The following is a 19350-nucleotide window of genomic DNA, read 5'->3' on the forward strand; positions in this document are numbered from 1 at the left end:
GTGTGTGTGTGTGTGTGTGTGTGTGTGTGTGCGTGCGTGCGTGCGTGTGTGTGTGTTACATTATGTACATGTGTGCTGCTGTGCAAGATCCAGAGAGTTTGCAAGGAATGCTGAAGTAGTTAGCACAACACAGACATGACACACACACACCATTAATACTCCATGACCTAATATTGCCCACCACTTTAGTCGGTACTCTCAAGCCATAGACTTGCACTCAGTACCATTTGCATCAGTGCTTGAGGTGGGCCGGCACCTCGACATTTTACTCTTTGGCGTACTGGGACATTTTCTTGTACCGGGACTTCTCACAAGCTTTCAGCCCATTTCAGGTAGGCTACTCTGTTCCCATTCTCTCCTGCCTGCTAATCTCTGTCGACGGAGAGTGACAGGGAGAAGAGAAGCTCAGGTGCCTTAGCAGCCTGCTGAATGTAGCTCCTCAATGTCACTTTTCGTGAACCGACCAATCACAGCCTGGATGGGGCGGGACATTTAAAAATATTGACAGGTAGGTGTCCTTTACACTGGGGACGCTGGGGACAGGTCAGAATAAGAATGTCTCCATCACTCTTTGAAAGCTTTTGTTAAAAATGTTCTGAAAAACAGCTTGCAACAAGAAATGTTAAATAACAACTGAAAGAATGCACAACAAGAAAACATGCAATGCTATTGAAATATAGAAAAAACAAATGTGCGTTGTCCAAATTAACTGCTTTACGCATTATTTTCCGTTATATTTTTACATTTTGAATTGTCACCTGCCACCTTAATTTTGTTTACCTTCATATAAATAAAGACATTTCCACCATAAATTGGTGCAGAAAATGTCTCCGGAATACAGGAAATCAAGTGTTTAATGCTCAAAGTCATCTGGGGGAGGACCCCCAGACCCCTCCACTGATATATTTCAACGTCAAATATTTATTCAAGATAGCCTATTGTTAAAATATCTTCTCGTCTTGTTCTCCTGACCCAAATGTGCAGTCACACCCCTAATCTGAGCCCTTCACCACTTTACAACACAAAGGGACGCAATCAGCAAACTTTTGATATGTTGAACTCGTTGTTCTGCGTGAATGATTATGATTATGACAAGTTATTACTTAGCAAAATCAGAGACTAACTACCATGTAGAGCACCTACTGTTTTCCACTTCAAGCACTGATTTGCATAGCAGAGATAATGTTTAAGCTACCACGCTCACCATCTTATAGCATTGTTTAGCATGTTAGCATGCTTTCATTTGCTAAGTAGCAAAAGCAGAAGTCGATTGGAATGCCAGTGGACAAATAAAAATTCTGGTGTCATGGAAAGTCAGTAGGATACACCATCTGGAAACCACCTATGTCTGTACAAATCTTTGTGCAAATCCATCTCGTGGATGTTGAAGATTATGTAGGAAAAGTGAAAAATGCCATCTGCTGGTGGATCTGGAGTAAACTTCAGAAAATCACCAAAGTCAGGAATAATTTTCTTGGGACCATGAATATCTTTAAGATGTTTTATGGCAATCAATCCAGTAAATGTTGAGATGTTTCAGTCTGGAGCAAAGTGGTGGATCGACCGACTGAGCAACACTGACATCCATAGAGTCATGACTAAAAATATGTGACAAGATGGATCTATGGGTGATGTTTTCCAACTTGAAATTTGTTCCATTTGTCCATCATCTGTGTCCATGTGTCCTGTGCATGGTCACATCCCAGCTCACACTGGGAAAGAGGCGGTGCATACTTTTAGACATGTTGGCAGTCTAACGAGCCTGACACATAGACAATGCAATCACACCTACAGTTTCCAGTTCATCTGACTTGTGTTTAGACTGTGAGAGGTAACTGGAGCACTCAGAGGAAACCTATTCAGACACTGGGGGAACATGAGAACTCCAGGCTGGTGGATAAACCCAGGATCTCCTTGTTGTGAAGCGACACCGCTAACCACTTCAGCACTTGGTCCCACAAGTATTGAAAACTTGTTGCAAAGTTTCAGCCATGGACGTCTTTAGGCCTATTTTAGGGGTGCTGAAGCTACCCTAAAATTGTGCAGACATGTACTAAACAAAGAGACGCAAGAATATTGACAAATATAATTTGTATTTATTGGCTTAAAATAATTGTTTGGTTGTTTCCTCACACACACCCCAACACACGCAGACACACACACACACACTCACACACACACACACACTCCAACAAACACAGATGAATGGTAAAGGAAGATTGATTCAGCATAGTGAATGATACAGAGTGAAACTGTAAGTTGTTGTTAATTACTTACTTGCTTAACTTTAGCTACATTTACTTGAGGTAAAGTAAAAGGGATGTTTTAGTTGGCTATGGAAAACACTAGTCTAGCTATAGTCTAGCTTTATTTTATACAGAGCAAAATCCCACTCTGTCTGAACCAATATACAGTGCAGTAACAGTAATTAGTGCAATTAAATAGCATTCTTTGGACCTGCAACTAATCAAATAGAGAGACGAATTAGATATGACATCACTTTATCAAACATTTACATGAGCAGACGGATAGCATTTAAGTCACAACCTACAGAAGAACTCAGGAGCACAGTCTGGTCTAATTAAATTCCCCAAATGCAACTTTGATGTGTCTAAAAGCTAAGGTTGCAGTAACTTTTGTTAAACATAGGAGAAAGAGAAGAAGAGAATGTGTCTGTCGCTTTTTAACCTGTTAACATCTTGGCTTCTTCACTGGTTGTTGTAGTGTAGTTCTAATACAGTAACAAAAGATTTTGCAAGCGCAAGTTACGCACACCCTGGTGGTTAAGCCCCCCCTGTCTTTCAATCCTTGTAACGTCCCTGGTTGCAGCTCAGCTGCTACAAATCAGCACATGCCATGCATAATTTTGCCTGTGTGCAAAAGCAAAAATATACAAATTTCATGTATACTTCTGCAATAGTAAGGAACTGTAATACCTTCACATTTCTCATCAGATCACCTTCCTTATCCGTTAGATAATTCAAACATTTTCCATCCCGTGTGTACTATGATTTATATCATGGGAATTACAAACGCATCTGCAAATTCAGGTCTCCCCTGGTTTTTGTTATCAAGTGTTTTCACTTGACAGTAATTCTCCCTTTCATAGGCCATGAGCTTGCTTGTTCATGTGACCTCTGCGAGAGCGGCTTCTTAATGTGTAACCACTGTTCTTCAGAAAGTGGCACCATTGTCTCCGAGATCTTTTCACTGCCGAGGTCTCTCCTAATGAAATGACATGATGGATTTTTCCTAAGCCATGGATTCTTAGCTGGCTGAAACAATTATTGTGTGGATCATTTTTGTTCTCTGTCGTTTTGATAGATTCCCAATCCCTCCCATTGGGCTTTTTCTGTCCCTTAATGACAATCTCCTTACATTTTTCTTTTAGATTTCCTCTGTGGTTGAGGGTATTGACTGACAAAGCTGGAAAAAGAAATACAGTATATGCTCACTGAGCCAAAGTGACACCCTGTTGTATTTGAACACCACACTCTCCTCATCACAATGTGCCACTCAGCATCAGTGAATATTCTGTTTTTTTCAGGGCATGAAACTGCAAATGCTATCTATTAAAATGTAACAAGTGGTGTCTTCACTTCTGCTTTACCTTTAACCCTCTCTGAGCTCTAATGCACCTTTAAAAAAAGGTTTTAAAAAGGATATATCCTTCCTGTGTCAGTTTAGACGTGACCCTCTTTGGTCTCAATTATTGTCTGATGGGATTTCTAATGGTACCTCATGTCAGAGTGGGTCTTTTTGGCACATTTTATCGCACTCAGCCTTCACTGCAGCTGACAGCAGTGTAATGAAAAAGCTGGAATCAGCTGTCAGATGCATTTCATAGCATCTGCTCATGGCCTTAGGTTTATCTGAGGGTTTTATAGCAAACTGACACAAGGAGGTATAACTGTTTATTTGAAATTGGGGGAATGAGTAAAGTGGTTGTGATTGGATATGAGATTGTAAAAAAACTGTAAAAATAACTATGTTGCTCTACTCTCTGCTTGCCTGACTGTCCTCTAAGATTACTGCCCAAAACTTTCTCGCAAGAGTACTTAGCAATTAAAGGTGCGTGCAGTTAATAGGAAGCAACAATCATAGTTGTCTATTACCAAATATTACCAATGAAATATAAATGAAAATTTTAAGCATTTGAAACTGTCCACACACGTTTAAGGTCAAGAAATCAAACAAATAACTGATTGCATTACTGTAAATACCTGTGAGTATTGTAAATATTCCTTCCAATTCCTTCTAAATCAATGAAACATGTAAATTACTGTTTTACATATGAACTTAAATTATTGCATACTACTTGGTCACATATTTATATTTATCAATAAAGTGCATTTAGGCTCAAACATTTTGAATCATTTCATGCATGTTGGGCAAAATAAATGGCTTTCATTTAAATTGGAACACTGTCAAGTCAAGTTAATGGATTTCAGCAAGTTGGAGGTCTGCGTGCAGCTCTCCATCAATGAAGTAGGAGGCGGCTGTCTGAATATGTGCCTTGTATACTGGGCAGCACTGGTGAACATGGGCAGCATGCTAACTGGAGACATGAATGTCAGAATAGTCTCAAAAAAAGACCTGACAGCATTTGTTGCTCTTTGCTTGGTTTCAGTTTGTTTGAATCTGACTTTAAACACCTGAAATGAGGTGTTAATATGCAGCTGATATGCCACTTCATATGACGTGTGGAAACTGTTACTTTGATGATTATTTATGAAATATTAAAAAAAAAACTCATCTCAGGACAAACTGATTTTGTTTTACATCTTACCATGACAAAATCTAATCTATAGACATACATCCCTCTATATATGACACTGACTTAGATACATGAAACAGTCACGCTTGTTTTCCCTGCACGAGACCTATATTTTACCACGGAAACTCCATGTGAATAGTATAGTCATACCATACCAGAAAAGCAAGCAACATAGTCTATTATTTACTTATTTATTGTCAGTTTTGAATTATATATGCAACTATTCCTTCCAGTTAATTTACATTCCATATAAATTGCCAAAAAAGAAATCAGTTAATAAACAAAAAATCTTCTTTAATCATATGATACCAATCAAAGTTTCCACTGAGAACCATCTGTACATCCAAATCACGTAGTCACTGAAACTTATTGTATCTTCTGATCATTCAACAGATGGTTAGAAATGATTCACTTTTAACCATCTGAAGCCACATACATCATACTCTCATTAACTGTCAGAAGCTCTCAGAGCAGAGCAGCAGGCGCAGTTTAAAGTCACACTAGGTCTAGTCAATGTGGCCGTGCAGGATATCATTGAGTGCTCTCATGATACACGTAACAATCATTTCACTGCAAATCGATTCACTTGGTATTCACATGCAAATAAAAGTCTTGTAATTACACCTTAATGTGTCATGCTTTCTTGTCTTGAATTTTGATTAGGGATTAAAAAAAGAGAAATATGGAGCATTTTTTTTTACCCCCTGATCTATTTTTAAGCACAAAGTGTAGCAGAATTCCCTCGCCAGGAGTTGTGCTGTTGTTTGAGGGGCTGTATTACTCAGCTGTGGATGTGACTCAGACATGAAACTGCACTTCTAGGAGAGCCAGTGTCTCTGCTTCAAATGAAAGATATAATGCAGCTGCAGGAGAAGACAACTCTGTGTTTGTGTATTTTTTGTAAGTAAAGTGCCTCATATTTTCCTTATGTGTGTCTCTCTTTCTTTTTTCTCTCTCAATTCCTTTCTCGTGCATCAAAAGTATGAAATTTACAGACAAAACAGTGACTATATCTCTAGCACGTATGCACAATGTAATGAGTGTAAATGGTGTCATTAGGATAGAAAACACATATCATTTCAATCCATATATTTGAACCTGTCTGCTGATTATGCTGAAGCAATTGCTGGAATGGTGGATCTTATGGCTGAACACTGGTCTAATCTGTTCACATAAAGGCCAGATTGGGTTAAATTCTTAAGTGCCTTTATTGCTTTGAATCCAGAACAATGTGGTGCTCAAGTTATGCAGAGAGCTGCCAGGCGACTGTCTATTTTTGCAGAAGAGAAACCCAGCACATCTTGATTGGCGCTTGTATGGAGCATGGGAAAACTCAGATCATTTATGTACTATTAAATGCAGGTGTCTATTATGATTGCCTATTTCTACATTTCTGTCACTGACTGACAAATGTGTAAAATCAAGAAATGGTTAAAATTAGGTTTTATCTCTGTATAAATTACATTACATTAATTTGGCAAATGCTTTGACAAAGCGACTTACTGTATACAGTTAAACAGAAGTAAAATATGGCATTGTTTTTTACATGGCTCTGTTGGTTGGTCTACTTCACTGGTCCTTGCTGATCATCAGTCATTCATTCATCATTCAATCATTATACTCTTGTTACGGTCTTACCATAACATTATCTTGACATTTTTGTTGCGGAGCAGACCTGTCCATGGTGTATTACACAATATCAAAACAAACAACTTCCACTATGGCTGCTTATTAATATTCTCCGTTAGAAACCTTCTGAATCAGGTTTTGTTGATCTTCATTACTCATTATACACATTATTTCCTCTTTGAATTGCCACAGCAGTGCTTATGAAACCTTTCCAAAACCTGTTGGATAAACTTAAAAGACTAAAATCTAATATTTTTGTCTGAAGTGCTTGAGGGTCCTCCAAACTGTGTATTAGAGGTATGAGATGTTCACTTCAAGCCAATAATACTCTTTAAATACTGCTGCAAATACATTTGAGAGGATATAAATCATTTGACAGCCCACAGCAAAAACAAACACAGCATTCCTGGACAGAAATAGATGGTCTTATTTTTATTTGTTCTGTGAGCAGTGCAGGATGTTTGCTTGAGGGCATGGGGAATACCATGCATCCAGGTCCATCGTTCCCATGATTCACATTATACATAAGTAGTCAGTCCTACTGGCAGAGACATGGACAAGCTGCTGTTCAAGTTAAAGCACAGAGGTTGAGGGCGAAGAGACTGGGATTAAATGAAATAATAAGACATGATGGAAAAGCTTATCTACAGTATTCATTGTCACTTCATGTTTTGGTTGCTGTGATCAAGTGATTTGTGATGTTTGAACACCGACTGTTGGGTAACACCTGCTGTGTGTTAATATGATTAATGGGCAAACCTGAGAGAGCGTACAGTGAAATGCATTGTTTGCTCATTTGTTGGCATAAAGACATTAAAATGATCTATCAGTTTTCTCAGTGTGAGGTGGATGATTCATTTCATATGCAGTTCAGTGTTGCTGTCGCTGATTAAAAGTTGCCATGCATGGAAGACTCCAGTTACTCTGGATGCTCTGCACAATTTGACAGCCACTTTCTTCTACATCGCCATCAGTTAAAAATACCTACATCAAATACATCTAGCTTTCCAGGCTTTCAGCTGTGTGAAATTTCAGTATACGTATTTCATTATGTAGCCAAGATATTTTTGTCTGCCCATCAGGTATGGTCTAAGGTTTTGCATCTGAGCTTTACTCAGCTGCTGTCTTTATGCTACATTAGGACATAATGTATGTATCTTTCTATTTTGCCTAAAATAGCAATAGCTTGCACAATAAAGTAGAGACAGCTAAATTTTCACAAATGTCTACATTAAAGGATCACGAAACACAACAAATGCTTAGTATCTCAAATCTCCAATGAGAAAATTTACTTTCTACATGCCATGAGGATGTTTCGTGGGGAAAAAGTTTTACTTTATGAGACACTCTTGCCCTGACATTGGGGTTGTGTTAAGTCAGCCAGTGTCTTCCCTGCCTTCCTCCTCTGCTTTCTTGTACTTCCTACGCACTGTGGCTTAATCACAAGGTCTGTACACAGCGTTTCGTGTATGGCAGGTTTGCGTCTGCTTCTCACCCACTCACTGAGTCTCCCAGGGAGATTAGGTATATGCACACCTCCAGACTGGGGTCCATTCCAAACTTTCACTATACTTTTCACTAATTGCCAACGGTTGGTGTGCTCTGTGAAAACAGTGATATGATAAATGCAATTTTTGCCCCCCTTGGTGGATAATAAAAAAAAAACAATGGTGACAAGACATAATTGTTTCATGTTTTTGACAAATACAGAATAGATATTGTTTCAGGCACTTTGTATCAAAGTAGGTAAACAAAAAAGAGGTAAACCACAAAGTTTGTGACAGACCGAAGATGACAGAAATTTAGTTTAGGATGAAGGTGAGGAGGATGGATGATGTGGATGTTGTAGTACTGTCGCAGCTACCTGAACTTTGTGAGGTAGTGCCTACTATCCTCTCTTTTTCTTGGCTCCTTTTCTTCTTTTCCCACTCCAAGCAGCTCTGCAATTAAGAAAGCCTTTAACTCTCAGCCCTGATGCTTTTGTAAAAAGTCTTTGTTCTGCTGCCACATCAACAGCAACAGTGGTGGGTGGAACAGATCTTATATGATTTTTAAAATAAATTATGCCTTCTCCTTGCCTTAAGTTGCGTGGGAGAATAAAGGTGTAAAGATTTGACAAACTTGTCTTTTGGAAAAGCATTGTTCAAGTAAAACATTGCCAAACTGTCTATGCGTCATTTCAAGTGATATTGCAATGCATTCAGACATTGATAAACAGATAAGAAGAAACTTAATGAGGTTTTAAAATGTCAAAATGCACAGCATTTATTGCAATGTAATCGCAAACATATTTAGAAAAATTCAGACACAGTTTTGACAAAAATAAATAGATTTTATGCCTTTTAAAGGCTTCATACTGTCACAGTAAAGTAAAGACACAACATCCTGATTTGCCAGTGTTGTCAAAATGAATCATTTTTACAACCCAGACATCACACAGCCGCTCATATGGCATGAGCTGGAATGTTAATTACACATCACTGAATAGTTGCTACCACATTCAAACAATATTTCACCCTGTTTTAGCCTGATGCAATACACTGTTGTGGTATTACAAAATAAACATTACTTAAAACTTCCTTACAATTTGACCAAACTGGATAACAGGCTCCATCATCACGCTTAATCACAGCACAGATTACCAAGAGAATAACAAAAAGGTGAAATATTTCCTCTGTTGTGTTTTGATTAAATCAGAGAGCTCACTGTCTAAAAGGCACTTTAGAACTCAGGCCTCACAGCTACAACATTAACATTAATGTCAATTAAATCATCAGTGTGCAGTACTGCTGTGCATACAACATGACTGTACTGTCAAAATCAATCCATCTATTTTATATAATGCATTTAATACATATACTACTTTATCCAGCCAGAGAATCATCATTGAGGTCAGAAGTTATGCCTGAAAAGAAATCCAGCCATTCATTTTAGGTGGAATGTAAAACGTCTCACATTTAAAGGCTTAAACACTGATTCCTTCAGACGATTTTATTTACAACTATACTGACTTGAGGTAATACAAATACTCTAGTTTTAGTCTTGTGTTAATACATTAATGATTTGACCAAAGCTTCAACGGCATCAGAGAATTTTAATACTTAAGATTTAGTCTAGTGTTAGTCCACATATAAGTCCTGCTAATTAATTTGGGAGCGATAGCAGGTTGGAGATGTGGCTCACTCTTATTCACATTTGGATGGCAGTTTGTGCCTCTAATGACACTTAAAACATTTAAAAAATGAGTCACCATAATATTGATGTCCATTTGACACAAATTTATCAGTAAGCTACAAAATGGTCTCAGAAAAAGATCATATTACACTTGTATTGAAATACTTAATGCCATAATCTGTACACACAACCTACAAAAGTGGTCGGTCTATTCTTTTTTAAAGGATAAGGCTATTTATATATTTTTCAATGAATTTATCCTACTGATTACTACCTGTGTAGCCAAAGCCTGATATAGCATCCTCTATAGAATAGTCTTTCATTGTTGTCAAACAAAACAAGCTATTAAAAAGACATTTGTGACCCGCACTGTTGCACTGGGTGACATGCTCCCTTATTAACATTAATATGTGCACTTATTTTGAGTTTACCCCATGTACAAAGTCCTGCCGCTGTGAATATTCACTAGTGTACCAAAACTGCTGCTGAACGTAGTCCCCTAAAAATGCACTGTTTAAGGAAAAAAATCTCTTTTCACTTAAAGTATTAATGTGGGACCTACTTTTAAGACTTATGTCCTCAGTAGAAAGATCAATGAGCTTAGGGCTGAGTGCCACAGAAAGGTTGGGAACCTATTCATGTTACACCATCGCACAGAGGTCAACATACTGTCATACCCACGTTCCCATGAGTGTTAACCTCAAAGTAAGATGTCAAAGCCAAAACACCTTTAGCATGGTACAGTACCCTAATTGTCTCTGAAAGTAATGATCTTCACTGGCCAGGTGGCTTGTTGGTAGGTGGTTGGATGTTGTTGGTTGTGTTGGAGTTGTCGCTCCTCCCTATGCTGTTCTCCATCCTGAGGGAGGAGGAGTTGAGTGTACTCCTCTTGAGGACTTTGTTAGCCAGATGGCTGCAGGTCTTCCTGTACTGGTGACGCAGCAGCGAGTAGACAAACGGGTCGCTTGCTGCCTTGCTGTAGGCCAAACATTTGGACAGCACACCCCAGTGAGGGCTTATGGGCCCTGGGGAGAAGACCTCTACCATTCTACCTCAAATAAAGCAAAAATAGAAAAAAAAGTCACACACCATCCATGAACAAAATGCAGCAGTTGAGTCAATTCTTGGATCAGTGTAACTGGAGTGGAAGACATCTAGAGCAAATGACCCTCCCCCAATGCTGTTATATTGTGAAAATGCCATCATTTCACTTCACTGAAATGCCATGACTATGTTGGGGAATGTGAAATTATGGGTGTCATTTTTTCTGGACTTCTTGCTGGCATTTTACAACAAATCCAGTGCCTGATACTTAGTTTATCCTAATAAATCAAATGAAAGCCCAGACAAAGTGTAAAAACAACCAGCGCATTGTTTTGTTATTGATCTTTCTTTTTAATTTGTGAAAGTCTAACATGTCTCACTACCACACAGTTTCTTATGTGCTTCCTTTTTACTTCCAGCTTCTGACAGGTTGCCACCACCAATACCCGGGCTAATACTAATGAGAGCCAGTGATACGATCACCACCTCATTTGCTATCGGCCTCTTTCTCTCTCTCTCTCTCTCCCTCTCATCTCCCCAGTTGTGGAAGCTCAGTGACAAGGATTAGAAATGTGTGTAGAACCAATAAGCTATGACATTATGAAAAGGAAGCATTTAAATCGCCATCTGCATTAAGGCGATAAGCCAAGTAAAACCACATTAGCAGCCACAACAAGGTACGTGAAAACCCAGAGTCACTCTGTCAAATATACTAGTGTTGGTATGGTTGTTCTACTTATTAAGCTGGATGAGAAAATCATTTGAAAACTTTTTTATTGCTGAACAATATGAGCAAGCATTTATTTTCAATCTTTTGATTCAAAAGACATGAAAATGACAACTTTACATGCTTTGATGATACTGTACATGGGGTTAAAATCCTCACGCACAAAAACCCATATACATCATTATAAAACTTTGCTCACCTTGTAATGACATAAGGGGTGAAGCATACCACAAATGTGCCGATGAATGTACTGATCTTCTTGGTGGCTCTCAGCCTCCTCCGCTTCTGCTCTTCCAAGCATTTCTGGCGCACACTGCCAAAGCATACAGGTACCATTATCTACACAGGAGGCATGATCAGAGACATGCAGACATAATGAAGCAGTCCAAACACAGAGAAAACATGTGGGATGGATGTGAAAAAGCAGTGAACTGTGTGCTGTTATCTCTGAGGATTACATTGGAGAAATGTCACACTTCACAGATGATCAATCATGCAAATTGAGGGGGTGCAATTCAAAGTTTAATTGTTTGACTAAATCAGGATGAATAGAAATGCAAAACAGGAGGAAGGCTTTGCTGACCTTATTAAGACATTACAATGTAAACACTGACAAATAGCAGGCTTGACAGATCATCATCAGTGGACCACTTTAAATTCATGTGCAGTCACATAGAGGGATTTCCAAGAAAGTTTTGTGTATGTACTGTATGTTTTTAATTAGTTCAGTCTACCTTTGACAGTGCACAGATGCAAATGGATAGAAACTACTGTATCCAATTTCATTATTGATTAATATTCCAGTTATTTTTGTAAATAACTGATTAACTGGTTAATAAAATGAATAGTGAAGAATATTCATCACAAAAGTGTGTAAATATATGTCATTTAAGAAAAGCAGAAAAGCATAGAGCTGGAGCTGTATCTTCAGTCTTAACATTAATTGGAGCATGTTCTGATTTTGTCACAGGATCAACATGCTCCTAAAATGCTTTAGCCTACTGGACAAAATGAAAGGTTACATACACAAACATTTCAGCGATAGACAAACGCATGAGAGGACACATGGGTTTGTTTGACTCAATTCATGTCTAATGATTGTTTACCTGGGGTGGATATCCACAAGCAGCACCAACGTCTGCATAGTGATCACGTCGATGCGTTTACAGTGAAACCTTGCAACTTTCAACACTTTCAGATACGTTACACACAACACGATCAGCGTCAGGAGGAAAGTGAGAGAGTGCAAAGCCACGGTGAAAATGATAAATTGCGTCCCGGTTCCCCTCGCCCTGACATTGCACAAAGTGCACGATGCGTAAAGGTGGTGGTACCCGATCCAAGAGCGGCAGGTGGCCACTGTGGAGAAGCAAAGTGAGTGTATCCACGTGTATCCTAGCGCTATCACTGCATCCCGGTGCCGTATTCTTGAGTGGTAGCTCAGCGGGAACACCACGGCCACCCATCTATCGATGCTGAGAGCTGCCATGCTGAGCATGGAGTTTGTGGTGAGAAAAGTGTCAAGGAAACCCACAGTTTGACAGAAGCCGCTGCCTCCGGGGTGGCCCTTGGTGATGAGCCCGACCAGAGTTAGGGGCATGCTGGACACGCTAAGTAACAGGTTGCAAAACGTCAAGTTGAGAATAAAAAGACCGGGTACCTGTTTGCGGATCTCCGGGTTGTACAGAAAGCAGATCAGCACCACAACGTTGGACAACAGCGAGACGATAATAATCCCCAAAACCAACACGGAAGCAACTATGTCCGCTGCGTCCATGGTGCTTCCTCTCAAATATCCAGACTTTTGATAAGTGCATCCAGAGTCCTGATGCAAACTATCATCGTGAGTTGCAGTCACAACATATCCAGTACATTGTCATGCTTACCCTCCCCTAGCACCAAACGTCTTCAATAAACGAAGCGGTCCCTCCAACAGTGTCCACGGTTTGGTCGCAGGGAAATCATAGAGAATGCTCACCTGATTATTGTGAGGAAATTTGGAAGTGCGTTAATGGGAATGTGGCCAGAGCAGGAGGCTTGTTCTCGTGAGGCTCTGCGGTACTTTTCGAGCACCCTTGTCATACCACTGGTCTGACGGCTCAGGGTTTCCTGGCTGCGCAATTGCGCATTGACATGATGGCAGCTTTTAAAATAACATAAAAGTAGGCTAGTTAAAGCTTTCAGGCTACTTGTATTGCCTTCTCTGTCAGAGTCTAGAAAGCAGGTTGGTGCACCCCTGTTCAAAAATAGCTTTTTAGAGTAAAAATAGAAGCACGACGCACGATTGCGTGGCTGGTGGTAAGGCTGATGTCATGAGCATTACGTTGAACATAACAATTTTGGTAAGCAGATGTTTTGTGCACGTAGCCTATGTAGATCAAGTTCGTGCTGTGTAAATCGTTAATTAATCGGGTTTTTTTGAACGTCTGACTAGATTGAATCACATCCCCATCAACACTTAATTTCAATTTCTCAGCAGCAAACCCACGGCCCGGACGTCACTGCGATACGGAGCCCCAGAGCCTCATCAGTGCAGCGTTCAAAGCCTTATATGGCGCTTTAAATGGTGGCAGTGTATCTGGACTACTTTCATCCAGATTATTATTCCAGTGTAGCAGCACCACCGCCTCTGGCAATAATGTGTATGTATAGCCTCCAGCCCATGAGGACATGTGTTTAACACTTTTATAGCCTTTAGCTTTTAGATTGGTAGTACGATGATTTTTTTGTACAAGTACAGTATTTGTCAACAACAAATGATGTGCTGTTCTGTTTTTTTTTTTTTAAATGAACTAAATGTAGCCTACAGCAGTGTGTATGAGTTTACTTAACTTAAATGAATGATAGAACCCTAAATGAAATGGGGAAAATCCAGTCTTTGTAGGCTGAAAAAAAAATGCTTATATATAGTAATATATATAGTTATAATATATATATATACTATATATAATTATATATATATATATATATATATATATATATATATATATATATATATAAATATATAGTTATAATAGTTGGCAAAAATTTTGATTTTACTGCCTAAGTACATATAGTTGATCAGCTTTGCTGTCATTTCTGCAGGATTGTACACAACCCTTAAGGTCAGTAGGGGCCATAAGGTCATAAATAAGTGGAAGTATTCAGTAAGTTTTGTATTCAACATTTTAAGTAAAAGTAGGCTAGCTGGTGGCCTATTATGAGAAAATTTTAATGATATGGCCCCTGTGAGTGTTGTATTATTCACTTTGGCTATTATTATGGATGCATTTAATGTCTGAGCAGCATTTTAATATTGAAGCTAGAGATACTATATTCTATTGGGTAGTCAAATATATAGCAATGTGTCATATTTTATAAACTGATCATATATTTTGTATATTAAATCTGGATCTGCAAAGTAATTTGTAACTTTAAGTACAATATTTCCCTCTGTAAAGTAGCATAAAATGGAAATACTCAAGTACCTCAAAATTGAAGTTAAGTACTTTGTTATATTTCACCACTGATAATAACAAACAATGTGGCTCTGTGGCTGTAATTGTAGTTCCCTGCCTATCTACCCTTCACAATAACCTTGCTGAAATAACTTGTACTGGTTCTAAAACGTGATGCTTCAAGCGTTCTTCATACAACCCTGCTTTATGAAGATAACACAATTTCTACTTTTACATGCCCTGTGTCCAAGTAGAGCTTGAGTGATGATCAGAAGAATAACTTATTCAAATTGTGTCCTCTTTTCAGTTCAGTTAACAACCGACTCAGACACAGACTCTATACTGTAGTCTGTGTTGGACTCTTGCAGAGTGTTCTTTGTTTAAGCTTGTTATGAGTAAGCACATCGAGAGCAATGTATAATCCAGAGTCAAATTCCTTGTGTGTGTACATATACCCGGCAGGTAAAGGTGATCCTATCTGTTTGGTGATACCCAATGAAAGAGTCTCAGGAACTGAACCTCTGAAGGGCTTCCTTGATCCAAATTCTTCATATATGTGTACAATTGATGTATAATTTTTGCATCATGAGTGTCCATACTGTAATTTTATTATGTTAGTCTATTCTGTACACATGACATCTATTGCATGTCTGTGTGTTCTGGGAGGGATACCTCCTCTGTTGCTTGTCCTGAGGTCTCCATTTTTCCTACGTTTAAAGGGTTTTATCGTATCTTTGGAGCTACTTTGTGATATGGGAAATTGGACTCGTATTGGACTTGGATAAAACTGACTAGATTTCAGGCTGCAATAGCCTCTACAGTAGTATATGAGGTTCACATCAGGTATTGTGCAGCAATATTATTGATACCTGTACTAAGTAGTGAAGACCTTAAGAAAATGTGTTTTTTTCAAAAGCATTGTGAGAATTTGTGCCCTAAAGTTTATATATTTGTCAAGCAAGCAATGGATAGTGTAAAAATCTATTTTCCAGTGATTTGCCCAAATCAAAATCTTCCCACTGCAGCAAACTCCACTGATCTAGTGCTCCAATAGATTACAACAAACTATTATTTGATACAGGTGTCTGGTACTGGTGTCATGTCTGAGGCAGAGAGGCATGTCTGCTGATCATCCTGCTGATGGGAGAAGACATGATACTCTGTCATCCTGTAGTCACTGTAATGTGTTGTGGTAGTGGGATGTGGGATCTACAGTGTAAACAAAGCAGAACTTACAGAATAAACTTACAGAATCAGCCTTTTCATGTGAAGACTGTGATATATAACCATTACATTATATTAGACAGATAGCAGTTTCTACTTTCACCTATTCTTTGAATACAGAATAGACTCATTTACCACTGTCACAGACCACCATACATCTGAGCTCGTTGAAAATTTAAATTAACATGCTAAACTAAGGATGAAAGTTAAAATTACTCATTTGCAAAAAAAAAAAAAAAAGAGATTTTCCTCATATTAGTTCCAGGAGCAAAATTAAAAGCTTGGATGTGATCTATAGTGTTTAATTGAAAGAGATTTCTCTACTGTCTAACTACAAAGATAAGAGAAACCAGTCTATTTGTTATAACAGTGATCACATGTGCAGCTGTCTAGCCATCCTATAAATTATCAGTAATGACAAATTGACAATAGTGGCTGCGAAGATTTTCTAATTAGTTCCACAGAGAGAGAAGTTTTTCACCTCTGCCATTTCCACATAGTGAGAGAACAGATGGTGAAACTACATTGGATTTTTTTTTTACACAGCTCAAGTCTCTGCAGTGCTCCCTTAAATAGGATATGAGACTTTGAATTAATGAGGTGAAAGGTTACAGCTACACATGACCATACACATAATCCTTCAAATGTCTCTGCAGACCCCTGTAAGATGTTTCTTAACTGACATTTACAGCTGCTGTATTTTTATCTCCATAAACCCAGAAGTCATTGGAAATGCATTCCAAAACCATTCATTTATACTCCTAAAAAACTATTTCTCATTAGTTCTATATCACATAAATAAAGGTAATAAGATACCATAAGTTGAATAAAATGAACGTTCTTCTTTTGTTTTTGTTTGTAATGTGAAAATGTCTTTCTTTGATGGCTTTCCCCCTGGGTAATCAGCACCCCTTCCCACCCACTATGATGCCCCAACATATAGAGGCTTCTAAAATGGTTATAAAACAGCGAGAATAATAACTTTTCCAAACACAGTACAGCACTGTTTCTTTCACACCTATAATTCTGGGTTAGCCCTGCTCATTGGTAGCTGTGTGGCTGGTAATGACCATTCATATTCATACAGGTGAATAACGCGCATATTATAACCCAACACTCACTATCACTTGCATGTTTAGGCCGTTTCTTACCAGCTGACCTGACACTATCCCTGCGTTGTGTTTTGGACAACTTAATTAAGGAGAAAATAATCGCGTTGCACCACATGTCTTCTGCTATCGGCTGTCGGCAGTGGACAGCTGATTGTCAAACAGCCCTCACGTCAGATGCCAGGAAAGATGCCTGAGTTTCCCTGTTTGCTGCTGGACCACGACCATTCTGCCAGGGGCCTATATTCACCAGATTTGGACTCAAGTCTAAGCTAAGTTTCTGCTGCTGTGATACTGTTCATACTCATTCAACTGTTTTGGTTGATTTGGTTGGTTCATGTACAAGTTTTGGTTGTTTGGCAATGCTAGCAAGATTGCTATGGCTGAATGGTTGTTAGCTATTTCTTGGTTCAGCGTTACCACTGTGCTGTTGCTGTTCAGATTCAATTTGCAATGTGCATGAATGGCATTTTAGGCCTCTGCATACTTGCAGGGGATATCTGCTGGCTGTTCAGTAGGCTCTGCTGCTGAAAATAAATATGTATTCATATGCATTGGTATTTATCAACAACCTCATGTATCAGTTCAGCTAATTTCTTGTGGTGTTGTCTGGCCTTGCTGCTAATATCCAGAGAGATACATTTTAAAACTGGATGGACTGATCACTTTTGGGCTTATGGTTTGAAGTTAATGTTGGGGGTTTCTTTTTGCTCATGCATGCAGTTCAAAAACAAACCATGCTAATGTGTAAGAAGTGCAAGAAGACTGCAACAACAAACTTATTTCACTAACTCAAGTAGAAGCACCCAGTTGAGTAGGCTACAAGGAGAGCCAAAACTCCAGCGAAGAGAGCTTAACAGCCAAGTTGGAAACCAAAATTATTTTTTAGTGTTCTGTCATATTGTATAATATCATTATTGCAGAAATACCCTGAAATATCGTGATATTATTGGAGGGCCATACCGCCCAACCCTATTCGGTTTATGGTGGCTCATATACTGAGTGTAATGGGACCTATAGCCGAACTTGTGCTCTTTTCTAATTTGGTTCTCTTTATAGTAGGAGAGGAGGCCTGGCTTGCGTAGGGACACATGTGTTTCTGTACATTGTCTAGGTACATTTTAGGTGGAGAATTTTTCCCTTGAATCAACATACTATTAGTATTTTACTGTATGTTCATCTGAGGTATTTTGTCTGGGCTACATCTCCCATGAAAGGAGGGAAGGACAAAACAACTCTGTTGTTTGGTGGTCTAAAGCACTACTTGCTAATAGTTATAAGCAGGTAGCAATCATTTTGTTTTGGGGTAAGCTCTCAGCAGAATCCTTTAGGTCACTGCTCGGATTCATTGAGACCTCCCTCAAACAGCAGAGCTAAATCTGACTGTATAACTATTTGCTATTAATGGTCAGTTCCTTGACCAAAGTGTCTCTGACTGAAATCGATTTTTTTTGGCTGCTTAGGGGGCAGCAGAGCAAGCTGTAAACACTATTGACATATTTTATGTTATAAATTTGTCGTGGTGAATGTGTTAGTGAAAAACTAGCCTATATACCTATCTAGCAGACATATTGGCCTTACATTTGGTGACATGTCTCAGGCAACCCAATAAATGCAAGTTCCTGAAGCAGTGAAATTTTGCAGGTTAAAGTTTCCCATGGGCCAGATATAACATGCACAATGCTCACCAGTAGAATTTTCTTGAGGCTTTTAGAGACCCCGGGATTTGGGCCTGTTCTCAAGATCAATTTGTAGTCAGTCGCATGTTCTACAAACAAAGTATAAAATCAATCACCATTGTCTGTTTTGTGTAGTTGAATGAGTTGGCTAATTAAAACTGACTGTATGGTTTGTCTGCTCAGCTCAGCTCAGACATCTCCTGCGTCTTATTTGCACGGTTGCTCATTCATTAACCTGCAGTAGCAGAATGTTTGACTTTCTCTACCTTGTTGTGATTAGTGTGGTTTTAGGTCTGATGACAACTGAATTTCACTTCTTCTTACAGTTTGTATGTTTATCTGCATTTTCCTCCCTCTGACAGTATCACTCTTGTGCACCTGTAAAACAGAGCTTACTGTATACATTCAGTGTGCTGCTCTTGTTAGATGTAGTACCACTTTCATGTTGAATTTACTGTAGATCCAAAGGCTGTAGTTTTTCTATTGGCTGAACGTCAAATGGCTGGTTGTATCTTGGCTGTACATAAATTCTCGCAGCTATTCCAAGCTC

At 38.8% G+C, this 19350-nt stretch overlaps 1 protein-coding gene across 1 annotated transcript; it reads right to left on the bottom strand.

Annotated features, from left to right (window-relative positions):
• Window positions 1–9849: 9849 nt before the first annotated feature.
• LOC123984287 (G-protein coupled receptor 26-like) lies at window positions 9850–13128 on the bottom strand. Its single transcript, XM_046071092.1, has 3 exons — window positions 12458–13128; window positions 11551–11664; window positions 9850–10628 (listed from the first exon to the last, which is right to left on the bottom strand). Exons 1-3 carry the CDS (start codon window positions 13126–13128, stop codon window positions 10355–10357), a joined length of 1059 nt encoding a protein of 352 aa, XP_045927048.1. The 3' UTR covers window positions 9850–10354.
• Between the last annotated feature and the right edge of the window lie 6222 nt (window positions 13129–19350).

The sequence above is a fragment of the Micropterus dolomieu genome, linkage group LG15 (assembly GCF_021292245.1).
Source record: "Micropterus dolomieu isolate WLL.071019.BEF.003 ecotype Adirondacks linkage group LG15, ASM2129224v1, whole genome shotgun sequence".
NCBI lineage: Eukaryota > Metazoa > Chordata > Actinopteri > Centrarchiformes > Centrarchidae > Micropterus > Micropterus dolomieu.

What these genes read in the sequence shown, in the direction of transcription:
- LOC123984287 (XM_046071092.1), bottom strand. Translation starts at nt 13,128, where the DNA reads ATGGACGCAGCGGACATAGTTGCTTCCGTGTTGGTTTTGGGGATTATT. An exon ending in CTTGTGGATATCCACCCCAG is followed by an intron (nt 11,665 to 12,457) that starts GTAAACAATCAT and finishes ATGCTTTGGCAG; the next exon opens with TGTGCGCCAGAAATGCTTGG. An exon ending in ACCCCTTATGTCATTACAAG is followed by an intron (nt 10,629 to 11,550) that starts GTGAGCAAAGTT and finishes TATTTGAGGTAG; the next exon opens with AATGGTAGAGGTCTTCTCCC.